The sequence below is a fragment of the Danio rerio genome, chromosome 2 (genome assembly GCF_049306965.1).
Source record: "Danio rerio strain Tuebingen ecotype United States chromosome 2, GRCz12tu, whole genome shotgun sequence".
In the NCBI taxonomy this organism is placed as follows: domain Eukaryota; kingdom Metazoa; phylum Chordata; class Actinopteri; order Cypriniformes; family Danionidae; genus Danio; species Danio rerio.
The window spans coordinates 3,795,001-3,808,570 of NC_133177.1; the positions used below are offsets into that span (position 1 = coordinate 3,795,001).

The 13,570-nt window shown below is 37.8% G+C and overlaps 1 protein-coding gene and 1 long non-coding RNA gene across 4 annotated transcripts in view; both read right to left on the minus strand.

Annotated features, from left to right (window-relative positions):
- LOC141377726 (uncharacterized) overlaps window positions 1-13,570 on the minus strand; it is a 187,866-nt gene that overhangs the window by 91,394 nt on the left and 82,902 nt on the right. The gene's annotated exons all lie outside the window — the stretch shown is intronic.
- Window positions 7,083-13,570, minus strand: part of mmp16b (matrix metallopeptidase 16b (membrane-inserted)) — a 48,216-nt gene continuing 41,728 nt past the window's right edge. For 2 of the 3 annotated variants that reach the window (XM_695689.11, XM_009296801.5), the window contains exons 7-10: window positions 12,659-12,797; window positions 10,430-10,580; window positions 10,201-10,316; window positions 7,083-8,385 (exon numbers count right to left, since the gene is read on the minus strand). In XM_695689.11, coding sequence (XP_700781.6) covers window positions 8,021-8,385; window positions 10,201-10,316; window positions 10,430-10,580; window positions 12,659-12,797 — 771 coding nt within the window. In that variant the 3' untranslated portion in view covers window positions 7,083-8,020. Of the gene's footprint in view, window positions 8,386-8,790; window positions 8,893-9,484; window positions 10,317-10,429; window positions 10,581-12,658; window positions 12,798-13,570 lie in introns of those variants that run through there. The other variant, XR_012390288.1, reaches the window with a different exon arrangement.

Here is a 13,570-nt window from a genome sequence, read left to right on the forward strand (position 1 = left end):
TTTTGTATTAATTTAATTTAGTATTTTATTTTATTCAATATTTAATTTTATTTATTTATTATTAATTAAAACAATAAAACAAAAATATAGTTTCACAGTATTACTGTTTTGCTGTATTTTCAATGCTATCTCACCGCATTTGTAACTTTTTTTGTGGCTAATTCGTATGAATTTGTACGATCTCATTTATACATTTTAGTACGATTTGCTCATCCTCCAATGACGGTTTGATTTAGGGGCAGGGTTTGGTGCCACGCTTCCTTTTTTTAAAATCATACAATTTTGCACAATTCAACTTGTGCAAATTTGTACGAATTAAGCCATCTTTCCACTGAATACAACATTCAGACACGACTGCCGGAATACGCCCCCTTGTGGCAGTCGCACAGAATTTTCAGTTTTGTTATGCCCGATGGGAGAGAAGCTAACTGTCGCATTGTCCAAAAGAAAGAACTGCAAAAGCAAGAGCCTTTATTTTCCAAGCGTTCACCATGATTAAATGAATAAATGAATAGTAGAAACTTATGGACCACAAAAAAGTTCGGATAGTAATCCGAATATATGAATAGTAATAACGAAAAACTACTATTTCTCATCATACGTGCACGGACCTTATTGAACAACACTGAAATACATCCCATCTGGTTGGCAAGTTGTATACGGTCTAGTCACAGGAGTTCAAATATTTGATCGGATTCGCACGTCAAATCGAATACGAATTTTGCACATACGGAGATGATCAGAACACCCAACACAATCTCACGGCAATTCGTAACTTTTTCATTTAGTGCCTAATTCGTATGAATTTGTACGTTCTAATTCGTACAATTTAGTACGATTTGCTTATCCCCCAATGACGGTTGGGGTTAGGGGTGGAGTTAGGTGCCACACCTCCTTTTTAAAATCGTATCATTTCGTACGACTGAAATCATATGAATTCGTACGAATTAGCTACTAAACTAGCAAAACGTAAAATACTTACGTTTTTTCGTGAGATCAGGCTGGAACACCACGTAGGTCTCCACTGGAAATGAATAACACTACAGAAAATAGTTACGTTTTCCTTGCTAGATAAAAAAAATTACGTTTCCTTGTGTCTTTATGATCAAATAAAGTCAGTTTATCAGATTAAAACATTCCCAAATATTTTAGCATAAGATGATACAACATAAATCATGAGTCGGCAATATTATTTAATATAGAATTGTTTAATTATATCATCCAAACAACCTTTTCGTGGATTCCAGTGATAAATTACATGTTAATGTCTTATGGTTGCATGGTACAGTTTTTGTTAACGTCTTCATTAGAGTTTCACAAGAATGATTCACACGCCACATCTGATAATAGATAATATCTTATTATTGATGTACTGCATATTTTGCCTTTCATATCTGTAATAAAGACACTACATGAGATATATATACAGCATGTTCAGATACACATCCAATACTCAAGTGACCAAAAGATAGAACGGGGGCATATATTCTTCAAATACTCCTCTGTTAATGAGCAAAACAACAGATCACACGTGGAAACTCAGATGCGCGTTTCTGCTGACGGTGCATTATAGATCAGTTGGCGAGAACCGAAGATAAAACAAGGCATGTGACAATATACATCACTCCACTTTGAATAAACACTCAGAAAAGAAATGTAAAATGGCAACATCTGATGTGTTCGGTGATCTGAGAATGATCATGCTAACAAATCTTCACACATGTCTGAAACAGAAATATGCGGTAAATCAAATTCGTTCATTTTTCGTTTACAGTTTTTGTTCATTTTAGCTGTCCAACAGATGCAGATTTTACCCAAACCAGTGCCTGGAAACAGTGAATGAATGTTATTTCAACACCAGCTCATTTATATAATGTGCTTCAGACTTCATTTTATCGTTGCGATATGTAAAATTTGTTGCTTCACATACTTTTTGTTTTGTGTTATAGATGAGAAATCCACTAGAGGGCGCTGTCTACATTTTTGCGAATCTGAAATACACTACTTTTTGTATGTTTGTTTTATGTTTCAGTTGACATGTCTACTAGAGGGCGCTGTTTAGATTTTTTTGTGAATCTGAAAAATGTTACTTTTGGTACGCTTTGTTGGACTTTTAGGTGACATCCACAAGAGGACACTGTCTACATTTTTGCCAATCATAAATATGTTAAGGTGTGTTTCATTGAACATTTCTGATAATGAATCCACTAGAGGGCGCTGTCTACATTGTTGCGAATCTGAAATACGCTACTTTTGGTATGTTTTGTTGAACGTTTCAGTTCACATGTCCACTAGAGGGCACAGTCTACATTTTTTTGCTAATCTGCATTTGCATTTTTTGTTACTTAAGGTGTGTTTCATTGCACATTTCTGTAAAATAAATCAACCTGAAATACGCTACTTTTGGTATGTTATTTTGTATGTTTTAGTTGACATGTCCATTAGAGGGCGCTGTCTACATTTTTGCAAATCTGAAATATGCTACTTTTTGTATGTTTTGTTGTATGTTTCAGTTGACATGTCCACTAGAGGGCACTGTCTACATTTTTGCGATTCTAAAATATGTTACTTTTGGTACGCTTTGTTGTATGTTTCAATTGACATGTCCATTCCAGGGCTCTGTCTACATTTTTTCAAACCTAAAATACGTTACTTTTGTTGTATGTTTTGTTGTACGTTTAGGTGACATATCCACTAGAGGACGCTGTCTACATTTTTGCGAATCTGAAATGTTACTTTTGATATGTTTTGTTGAACATTTTAGATGACATGTCCATTCGAGAATGCTGTCTACATTTTTGCGAATTGGATATATGTTACTTAAGGTGTTTTTCATTGCACATTTCTGATAATAAATCAACTCGAGGGCGCTGTCGACATTTTTCCAAATCTAAAATATGTTACTTTTGATAAGTTTTGTTGTACGTTTCAGGTGACATGTCCACTAGAGCAGTGGTTCTCAAAGTGGGGGTCGGGACCCCCCGAGGGGTCGCGGGACAATGAATGGGGGGGTCTCCTGGTGATTTCCAATAATCTATTTATTTTTATTAAACCCAAGTTGTTTATAGTTATACTATATGGTTACTATAGTAGCTTATAGTTACTAGTTCTATTAGACTGCAACCCCTGGGGTAAATACATTACATTAAAGACACAGCAGTAGCGTCAGATGCAGCAGATTGATTTTATAATACCAGCTTAAACTTTCTGGCACATTTACAGCACTGACTGAAAATTAAACAAAGAATAGACTTCGGCCTGTTGGTGTGTGCGTGCCATTGCATGCAAGGTTTCTATATTAATAACCACCTCAGAGGATATTGGGAGTCGCGATTTACTGACATTGTCATTTTAGGGGTCGCGGGCTGAAAAGTTTGGGAACCCATGCACTAGAGGACACTGTCTACATTTTTGCGAATCGGAAATATGTCACTTAAGGTGTGTTTCATTGCACATTTCTGATAATAAATCCACTAGAGTGCGTTGTTACACTTTTGTGAATCTGAAATATGTTACTTATGGGACATTTTGTTGTATGTTTCAGTTGACATGTCCACTAGAGGGTGCTGTCTACATATTTGTGTATTTGAAATATATTACTTTTGTTACACTTTGGCATGCGTTTCAGGTGACATGTCCACCAGAGGGCGTTGGCTACATTTTTGCAAATCTGAAACATGTTACTTTTGGCACACTTTTTTTTTGTATGTTTTAGGTGACATTTCCCCTAGAGGGTGCTGTCTACATTTTTGTGATAATAAAATACTCTACTTAGGGGGTTTCGTTGCATGTTTCTGATGATAAATCCAGTAGAGAGGGTTATCTACATATTTGTATGTTTGAAATACGTTACTTTTGTTACACTTTGGCATGCGTTTCAGGTGACATGTCCACTTGAGGGCGCTGTCTACATATTTGCCAATCTAAAATACTTTACTTTCATTACGTTTTGTCTGTAATACGCTTCTTAGAGTGTGTTTTATTGCTAGCTTCTAATGATAAATCCACTAGAGGGCGTTGTTAACAATTTTGCGAATCTGAAATACGTTACATAGGGTACCTTTTATTGTACGTTTCAGATAATAAATCCACTAGAGGCCGTTATCAACAATTTAGTTCATTTAAAATACGTTACTTAGGGTACATATTGTTGTACGCTTCCGATACACATCAATCTTGTACATGTCCAGGGGAAGTTGAAGCTTGTCGTAACCAATAGTGTTTTCTAAAGCAAACGTAAGCAAAAACTGCACTCTAACCATGTAGTTTTACCTTCATTTTACATTGATTTTATCTCTTCAGTGAAAGCATGCTTCAACAGACTCGAATTTGAACACTCTGCATTACAAACACAGCTCCGTACAGTGAGTTCCTGACAAACTGACCATGCCAGAAAACTTACCATATGGAGATAGATAGGTGAGACAAATATGTGTGATTATAAATCAGACAACATTAAGTTGGTTTTTAATATGTATTTGGAGTTTTGCCAAGAAATTTGTGAAAATAATCCTTCATTCATTGATAATATGCCCTCCCTGTTCATATCATTAGTGTGAAGAGCAACATAGAATTAATTTTATTCTGAAACTGCGGTGAAAGTTATGTTTAAGTACTTTATATGTTTGTGGTTTCACAAAAATCTAGGCTAAAGCACATATTTCCAATGAGCCTGTGTTGCAGCTGTTATTTTTAACATTTTATAACCCTCAAGCATGGACCTTTTTTGAGGTAAACACATGAGTGTTTGCAAGGCAGCGCTGAAATAAATTATTTGATTTATTTTCTTTCCTCCTTGCTCTCCTGGTTGGAGGAAAGTCCTTACCCCAGGTGGAGGAGTTTGAGTATTTGGGGTTTTGTTTACAAGTGAGGTAAAGATGGGACATGAGATTGACAAGCAGATTGGTGCAGCGGCAGCAGTAATGCGGTTGATTTACTGGTTCGTTGTGGTAAAGAAGGAGCTGAGCTGAAAGGCTAAGCTCTCGATTTACCGGTCAATCTACGTTTCTACTCTCACCTATGGTCATGAGCTTTGGATTATGACCGAAAGGACAAGATCTCGGATACAAGCGGCCGAAATGAGTTTCCTTTGCAGGGTGGCAGGGCGCACTCTTATGGATAGGGTGAGGAGCTCTGAGACCCGGGAGGAGCTCGGAGTAGAGTCGCTGCTCCTCTACATCGAGAGAAGTCAGCTGAGGTGGCTTTGGCATCTCTTTCTGCTGCCTCCTGGACGCCTCCACGCTGGAGGGACTATGTCTCTCGGCTAGCCTGGGAACGCATTGGGATCCCCCTGGAGGAGCTGGAGAAAGTGTCTGGGGAGAGGGAAGTCTGGGGTTCTCTCCTCAAACTGCTGCCCCCGTGACCCGGCCCCGGAAAAGCGGCAGAAGATGAATAAATGAATGAATGATATATTTACTAATATACAATATTGCCAATGGCAATGCTATAACAGACCACTCATCTGGCTCATAAAAATACTTATAATTACACAGCAACTCACTATGTCCTTTTATACAAATGCATCTGATCATTTTGCATCTCTTGGAATCACTTGTAGTGAAAAGGATGTCATTTATAAAGTTGATGCAGTGTTGTTGCATTGCTTCCTTTACTGATTTCCTACCATAAACTATGTCGGAAATGGCGGATGTAGTACGTCCGAATTCCATTCATACTTTTCACGTTCATACTGTATAGAACATACTTTTCTAACGGCCGAGGATTACGTTTAAATTCAAATGCAGTACCTACTGAGTAGTAGGCTGTTTCGGACGCAGCCTCTATATATCCTGATTTCCTTTCTACAACTATCTTCCTCTGGAAGAAACCCCCCTCCTCCCCTTCCTCCACCTATATCCAGAATGGGCAGCATGGTGGCCCAGTGACTAGCACTGATGCCTCACAGAAAGAATACCAATGGCGCCGGGTCTTCGCTGGGCCATCTAGTATTTCTGTGCGGAGTTTGCATGTTTTCCCTGTGTCGAGTTACGATTCTAAGGACATTGTCAAGGGTTCACGAATTCCAAGACATCACCCCTGCCCCCTCTTCCCGGCATCCCCTTCGCTTGTCAGATGATTCCTAACCCTGCTGAAAAAGGCAACAGTGCTGGGCCACCATATCTTGAAAAATGGAGGAGGAGTAGAGGGGGGAGGGAGATTCTTCAACAAGTACAGTAGATAACTGAGGTAACGAAACTTTGGTTATTTTATGTGACTTCCCTACTGAAAAAAACAGCTTAAACCAGCCTAGGCTGGTTGGCTGGTTTTAGCTGGTTGACCAGCCTGAATTTAGAGGGGTTTCCAGGCTGGTTTCCTGCCATTTCCAGCCTGGTCTTAGCTGGTCAGGCTAGAAAATAACCAGCTAAATCCAACTGAAACCAGCTTGACCAGTCTGGTTTAAGCTGAACATAGCTGGTTTTGGCTGGGCTCCCAGCCTGGCTAGGCTGGTCGAGGTGGTTTTAGCTGGTCATCTCCCAGCCTGACCAGCTAAGACCAGGCTGGAAATGGCTGGAAACCAGCCTGGAAATGGCCAAAACCCCTTTAAAACTAGTATGGCCGACCAGCTAAAACCAGCCAACCAGTCTAGGCTGGTTTAAGCTGTTTTTTTCAGTAGGGAAGTCACATAAAATAACCAAAGTTTCGTTACCTCAGTTATCTACTGTACTTGTTGAAGAATCTCCCTCCCCCCTCTACTCCTCCATTTTTCAAGATATGGTGGCCCAGCACTGTTGCCTTACAGTAAGAATGTCACTGGTTCAAGTCCTTACCAGGCCAGTTTACACATTCTCCCCATGCTTGCGGGGCTTCCCCAGGGTTCTCCGGATTCCTCCCATCGTCCAAAGACATGCGACTTAAATTAACCAAACTTAATTGGCACCACAAATGAGCTCTTAGTCAGCAACATTTCTTTCCATTGCAATCCCTAATTCATCATTAGACATAAGTAAGTTGATCTACCTGAGCTCAAACTCCCCTCTCGCCCTGAAAACGGGAGGAAGCCCCGGGCTCAAGGATCTTATGAGCTCAGGCCTTTTTCCCGGGACAGTATACAAGCTTTATAATCAATCATCAGCTAAGTGTGAACTCTTTAAACATACTTTAAACTTTAATACTGCTTTCTTGCTGCCTTGCAAGCACAAGTATTTCCTTCATGTAGTTTAAATACTGCATTTCAAACTCTGTTGCTTTTATATAGCTTTGACAATTTAGTATTTTTGATGATCTGTTGCTTCTTATGAGATACATGAAGGTTCATTTGGTACTTCAGCTGAATACCATTGTTTTGTTTGATTGTGTATGATGTAATCAAAAGCTCTCAGTTTCTACATTTCAGAGTCATGCGTGTACTGGCTTTTCAGTGTTTCCAGAGGTCAGTGGCACTTTAAATCCTACCGCAAGTTTCTGCCGGTCAGCAGTGTGAAAAAAAGAGTGACAAAAAGACACATTCGCACAGGCACATGTACACGAACACACACACTAAAATTAAATGCAATATGTGATTTAAGGCATTCGACGAAATATTGCATGTAGCCCCGGTGTTACACGTCAACGTCCCTTCTGATTTCCCCACTGATCCTGCAAAACGGAACGGAACTCAAACAATGATGGATAATCATCTCAGAAATATCCCACGTGAATGAAGCAGTCCTCTTTGGACACTAAGGGCATATTTGGTTTTGGGTATCAGTTTTTTTCTCCACACGAGCAAGTATTTCGGAGTGACACACACACATTATGGAGCATCTGCAGTTCGAAGATAAATAGCTCTCAAAGTCAATTGAAAAGTTGATGGTTTGTAGAGTAACGATGTACTCTCGCATTGGGCTTCAGTCACCAAAGTGGTCTCCCAAGGCCACACGGACCATACAAAAAAAAAAACAACACACACACATTGCCACCTTTGAAGGCAGATAAAGTTGTTTTCGTCTTTGCTTCTGCCAACAAAGCGGCATCAAGAGAAGTCAAAAATTCCGAGGGGGTTTTATCATGAAGACCGTATTAACATTGGGTCATTTATGTCTCAAACCCACTCCTGCATGGATCTCTTGCAGTACAGTATGTGGCGCTGCGTGTCCTTCCTCTTGAAGCGAAACACAGTGTAAAGCAGGACCATCATGCACAGCGCCAACACACATGGGATGGCGATGGCTACTGCTTTTTCTGCTCCGCCGCTGCTTTCTAATTTCAGAACGATATCGACATTGTCGTCGTCAAATTGGGGTGGTTCCTCTTCTTGCGGAGGGCTCCAGTCCCAGTCGGGGTCAGTGGGCAGACCGTCACAGCCCATGAAGTCTCGCAGGATGGATCGAGGGTAGCCTGGCTCTACTCTCAGTCGCTGATTGTTGAACTTCCAGTACTCCTTCCCCTTGTAGAAGTATGTGAATCCTTTGGGAAAAGAGAAGATGATGTCATATGTGACGTTCCATTAAGTCAGTGTTTCCCAACCTTGTTCCTGGAGGCACACCAACAGCACATATTTTAGATGTCTCCCTTGTCTGACCCATTAACTTCACGTTTTGAAGTCTCTTCTTATGTTCTGATGAGTTGATTCAGGTGTGTTTCAGTAGGGAGAGGTTGAAAATATGTACTGCTGGTGCACCTTTAGGAACAGGGTTGGGAAACACTGGATTAGGTTATTAAAACCTTTTGTTTCAACATTATTAGAACGTTCAAAATGTCCAGTTTTTTTACGCTTTTAGAACATTTCATTCTCTTGTTATATTACGTAAAACGTTATTAAAATGTTCCAAGAAAAACACAATGAGAACATTTTTCACAATGTTTTTTGGACGTTTCAGCAAAAACACAATGATAATGTTTTCATCGTAATATTTTTAAAACATTTTTAACAAAAGCACAATGATAACGTTTTTATCCTAACGTTTTTAGATTCTTCCAGCAATAACACAATGATGAGGTTATCATCCTAACATTTTTAGAACGTTCCAGCAAAAACACAATGATAACGTTTTTGTCTTACCGTTTTTAGATTGTTTCAGCATTAGCACAATGATGAGGTTATAATCCTAACATTTTTTGAACGTTCCAGCAAAAACACAATGATAACATTTATCGTAACATTTTTAGAACGTTCCAGCAATAACCCGATGATAACGTTTGTATCGTAACATTTTTAGATCGTTCCAGAAATAACACAATGATAAGGTAATAATCCTAACATTTTTAGAACGTTCCAGCAAAAACACAATGATAACATTTATCGTAACATTTTAGAACGTTCCAGCAATAACCCGATGATAACGTTTGTATCGTAACATTTTTAGATCGTTCCAGCAATAACACAATGAGAAGGTTTTTATCCTAACATTTTTAGAACGTTCCAGCAAAAACACAATGATAAAATTTATCGTAACATTTTAGAACGTTCCAGCAATAACCCGATGATAACGTTTGTATCGTAACATTTTTAGATCGTTCCAGCAATAACACAATGAGAAGGTTTTTATCCTAACATTTTTAGAACGTTCCAGCAAAAACACAATGGTAATGTTTTTACCGTAACGTTTTTTAGAATATTTTAACAAAAACACAATGATAAAGATTTTGTCCCAGAGTTTCTAAATCGTTTCAGCAAAAACACAATGATAACCATTTTACCGTAACGTTTTTTTAGAATATTTGATCAAAAACACAATAACGTTTTTATCCTAACGTTTTTAAATCATTCCAGCAAAAACACATAGATAAAGCTTTTATCCTAAAGTTTTTAGACCACGCATAGTTAACGAATGAGACCCAGTGTTTCAAGTTAATATTGATGTGAATGTAGATGTTAAAAATGACCAAACTGCAGCCCAGTTGTCTTTCTGAAAATCTACACGGGCCGAGAGATTTTAAGAGAAACCACACAGAGGCCAATTATCAGTGAAGGAGCTCAGAGATCAGCAGCTCCAGAACACACTGAGCTTCAGAGAAACTTGAGCTTTTCAGCTGAAACCCTGATATTTCTCCTCAAGAACCAATTACTCAAACCCTGCACCTGTGAGGAGATTTTGGGATGGAAAGAGTTGCAGTGTTGGGGAGTAGCTAGCTAGAAGGAGCTCTTATAGTAGCAACATTTTTTCAGTAGCTTGACAGTAGCTGTATTTAATTCTGAAATTTGGAATAATACCTGTGAGTACTGTGTAACTCAATGACTATATAATAATAATGTTAGTCAGGGTCTTTTTAATGTCATACCATTGGCTTTGTCCACGAATGCTCCCTGTGGAGAGTCTGGGATGCCTTTCCACACAGTAATAGGTTGTGGATATCCAGGGTCCATCGTCCTCATATCCTCATTGTACCTCCAGTACCTGTAACAGCAAACAAAGGCAGACAGTTCTAACAGATGCTATGAAATACGCCAGTGAATTCGGCATCCACTGTGTCCCATCTCACGCTGTAAACAGGGAGCTGTAAAACTGACCTATCCCCTTTGAAGAAGTAGGTTTTGGCCACGTCTTCCCACCAAACAGCTGTTTCGATGCTCTGCGTGGGCATTCCACTGCCAAAAAGAGAAATGTCCTGAGGATATGTGGGCTGCAGAGTTGTATCCTTAAACACCCAGAACCGGTTGCCTTGAGAAATACAGAGACATTTTTAAAAGATTAAATAGATGCGTTACACAGTATATACTAATAAACAGAACTGAGAACAATTGCTGTTTACTACAGTGGTTGAGAGAGCTCAAAAAGCATGAAAACACATGCAAGTAGAAAACCACCTACACACTGAGAACTACAACGGCAATGTGTCGCGGGATCCTGAAATGTGGCAAATCTAAACTGTTCATTTTAATGTGCTGATTGAACAGTTTCTTGTTTGTATATTGTTAGCCTTAATAATCTGATGACTTAATGAATAATCACAATAAACGTTAAACAATTTTGTCACTCTTTAGGGATCCCTGACACATTTCTGTTGCGGTCTTCGTATTTCGTATGTGGTCTTATGTGTTAATATTAGGGATGTAACAATATTGTAAATACCGTCATACCGCAATAGTAGTTTTTTTCAATATTACCGTAGGCGCATGACTCAATAAAACTATATTTCTGAGAAAAGTTTGCTTAGGCGAATGAAGTGAATGGGAGATAGCGGGAATTACAGTTCCCATCAGCCTGGGCGTGGCCATCATCCTTTGCGGTCTGTTGTCACTACAGATCCAGTAATGCGGAAATGGAGTGTGCTGCTAGTAGCAGGGAGGAAAAAGAGCTGGAAATGATCGAACCTAAAGCGGGTTTTAAATCGGATGTGTGGAAGCATTTCGGTTTCTTTCTAAAAAGATCGAAAAGGAGAAAAGGTGACGGACAAAGAAAAAAACAGTATGCAGGCACTGTCAGACTGTGGTGAAATATAAGTCGGGGAATACGACTAAAGACAGTCATGGGGACTGCAGAACACAGCACGCTTGTTAGATTAATGCAGACATTGACTTGTACCGCAAAGAGACCTCTATTTCACTCATGGCTTGTCCTCTCAAGTGGTGGAAAGACAATGCACAACGTTACCCACTGCTGTCAACCTTGGCTAAATCATATCTCTCTGTCCCAGAAACCTCAGTCCCAAATGAGAGGGGTTTATTTCTGTTGCAGGGGACATGGCCAGAGATCCCAGCTTTTGCCATATTATATTTATATGATCATTTTCCTTAAAAAACCCCATCTCTATCTAAGTGAGTGAGTGATTAAATGTTGAATGTGATGAGTTTTCAACAATACTAAATTGAAACTTTATTTTTTTATATGGTTTAATAGTTTTTTGTTATTAAAATTGAAAAATTAAAATTCCTGTTTCGAAATTTACAGATAGATGGCTAATTTTGTATGTCATTGATATGTTCAGTGGTAAGGTAAATAAGTACTTTTGGCACTTTTTTCGAGTCTTTTCATTAGTTTTGTTTTCCTGTAAATTATTCAATAAATACCGTACCGTGCCATTCATACCGAGGTATTACCGTACCGTGAAATTCTGATACCGTTACATCCCTAGTTAATATATTATTAAATTAATTGATTCATTGATTTTCTTTTCGACTTAGTCCCTTTATTAATCAGGGGTTGCCACAGCGGAATGAACCGCCAACTTATCCAGCATATGTTAATGCAGCGGATGTTCTTTCAGCTGCAATCCATCACTGGGAAACACCCATACATTCTCATTCACACACATATGGCCAATTTAGCTTACTCAATTCACCTATAGCCCATGTCTTTGGAGCTCAGAAGCACCCAGAGGAAACCCACGCGAACATGAGGAGAACATGCAAACTCCACACAGAAATGCCAACTGACCCAGCAGGGGCTCGAACCAGCGACCTTCTTGCTGTGAGGTGATTGTGCTATCCACTACGCCACTTGCTGTTGATGTTGCCATGCACTCTACAGATCTCTCGCACGCCCCCATACTGAACTAACCCCAAACCATGATTTTTTCTTCACCAAACTTGACTGATTTCTTTGACTGCGTCCAGTAGGTCTTCTGCAGTATTTGTGATGATTGGGATGCAGTTCAACGAATGATTCAACAGAAAACTCTACCTTCTACCACGTTTCCAAATGATCAACTAGAAGTTATTATTTGTTGCTCTTACAACCGGGATCAACAACAATACCTTTGTCAAATAGTGTACAATTCATAATGACAAGTATCCTACCTTTGAAGAAGACGAACTTCCCCTCGCTGTTTTCGTAGACGGCATCAATCTTGGGAGGCAAACCTCTCCAGAAGTAGCTGATCTGCATCGGGTATCCAGGCACCACAGAATTATCTCTCACCCTCCAGAACCACTGATCCTAATGAGAGACCAATGCTGTTAGCAAATGCAGAGACTAATACTGCAGTGTTTCTCAGTCACATTTTAAAAGTCCTGTGAACTTAAAGTGATGTTTTTTAGATGTTAGTATCAGTATGTTAGTCTTAAGGATATCTATAAGTATTATCTATATCTATATCTATATCTATCTATATCTATCTATCTATCTATATATATATATATATATATATATATATATATATATATATATATATATATATATATATATATATATATATATATATATATATATTGCATTGTAAAATTGCTTTATGAAGCTTCAAAAACCTTTATGAACCATTTGATTTCAATCAGTGGTTCGGAACATGCACTGTAAAATAAAATAAAATATAAATATATATATATATATATATATATATATATATATATATATATATATATATATATATATATATATATATATATATATATATATGTGTGTGTGTATATATATATATATATATATATATATATATATATATATATATATATATATATATATATATATATATATATATATATATATATATATACATATATATATATATATATATATATATATATATATATACATATATATATATATATATATATATATATATATATATATATATATATATATATATATATATATATATATATATATATGTGTGTGTGTGTGTATATGTGTATATATATATATATATATATATATATATATATATATATATATATATATATATATATATATATATATATATATATATATATATA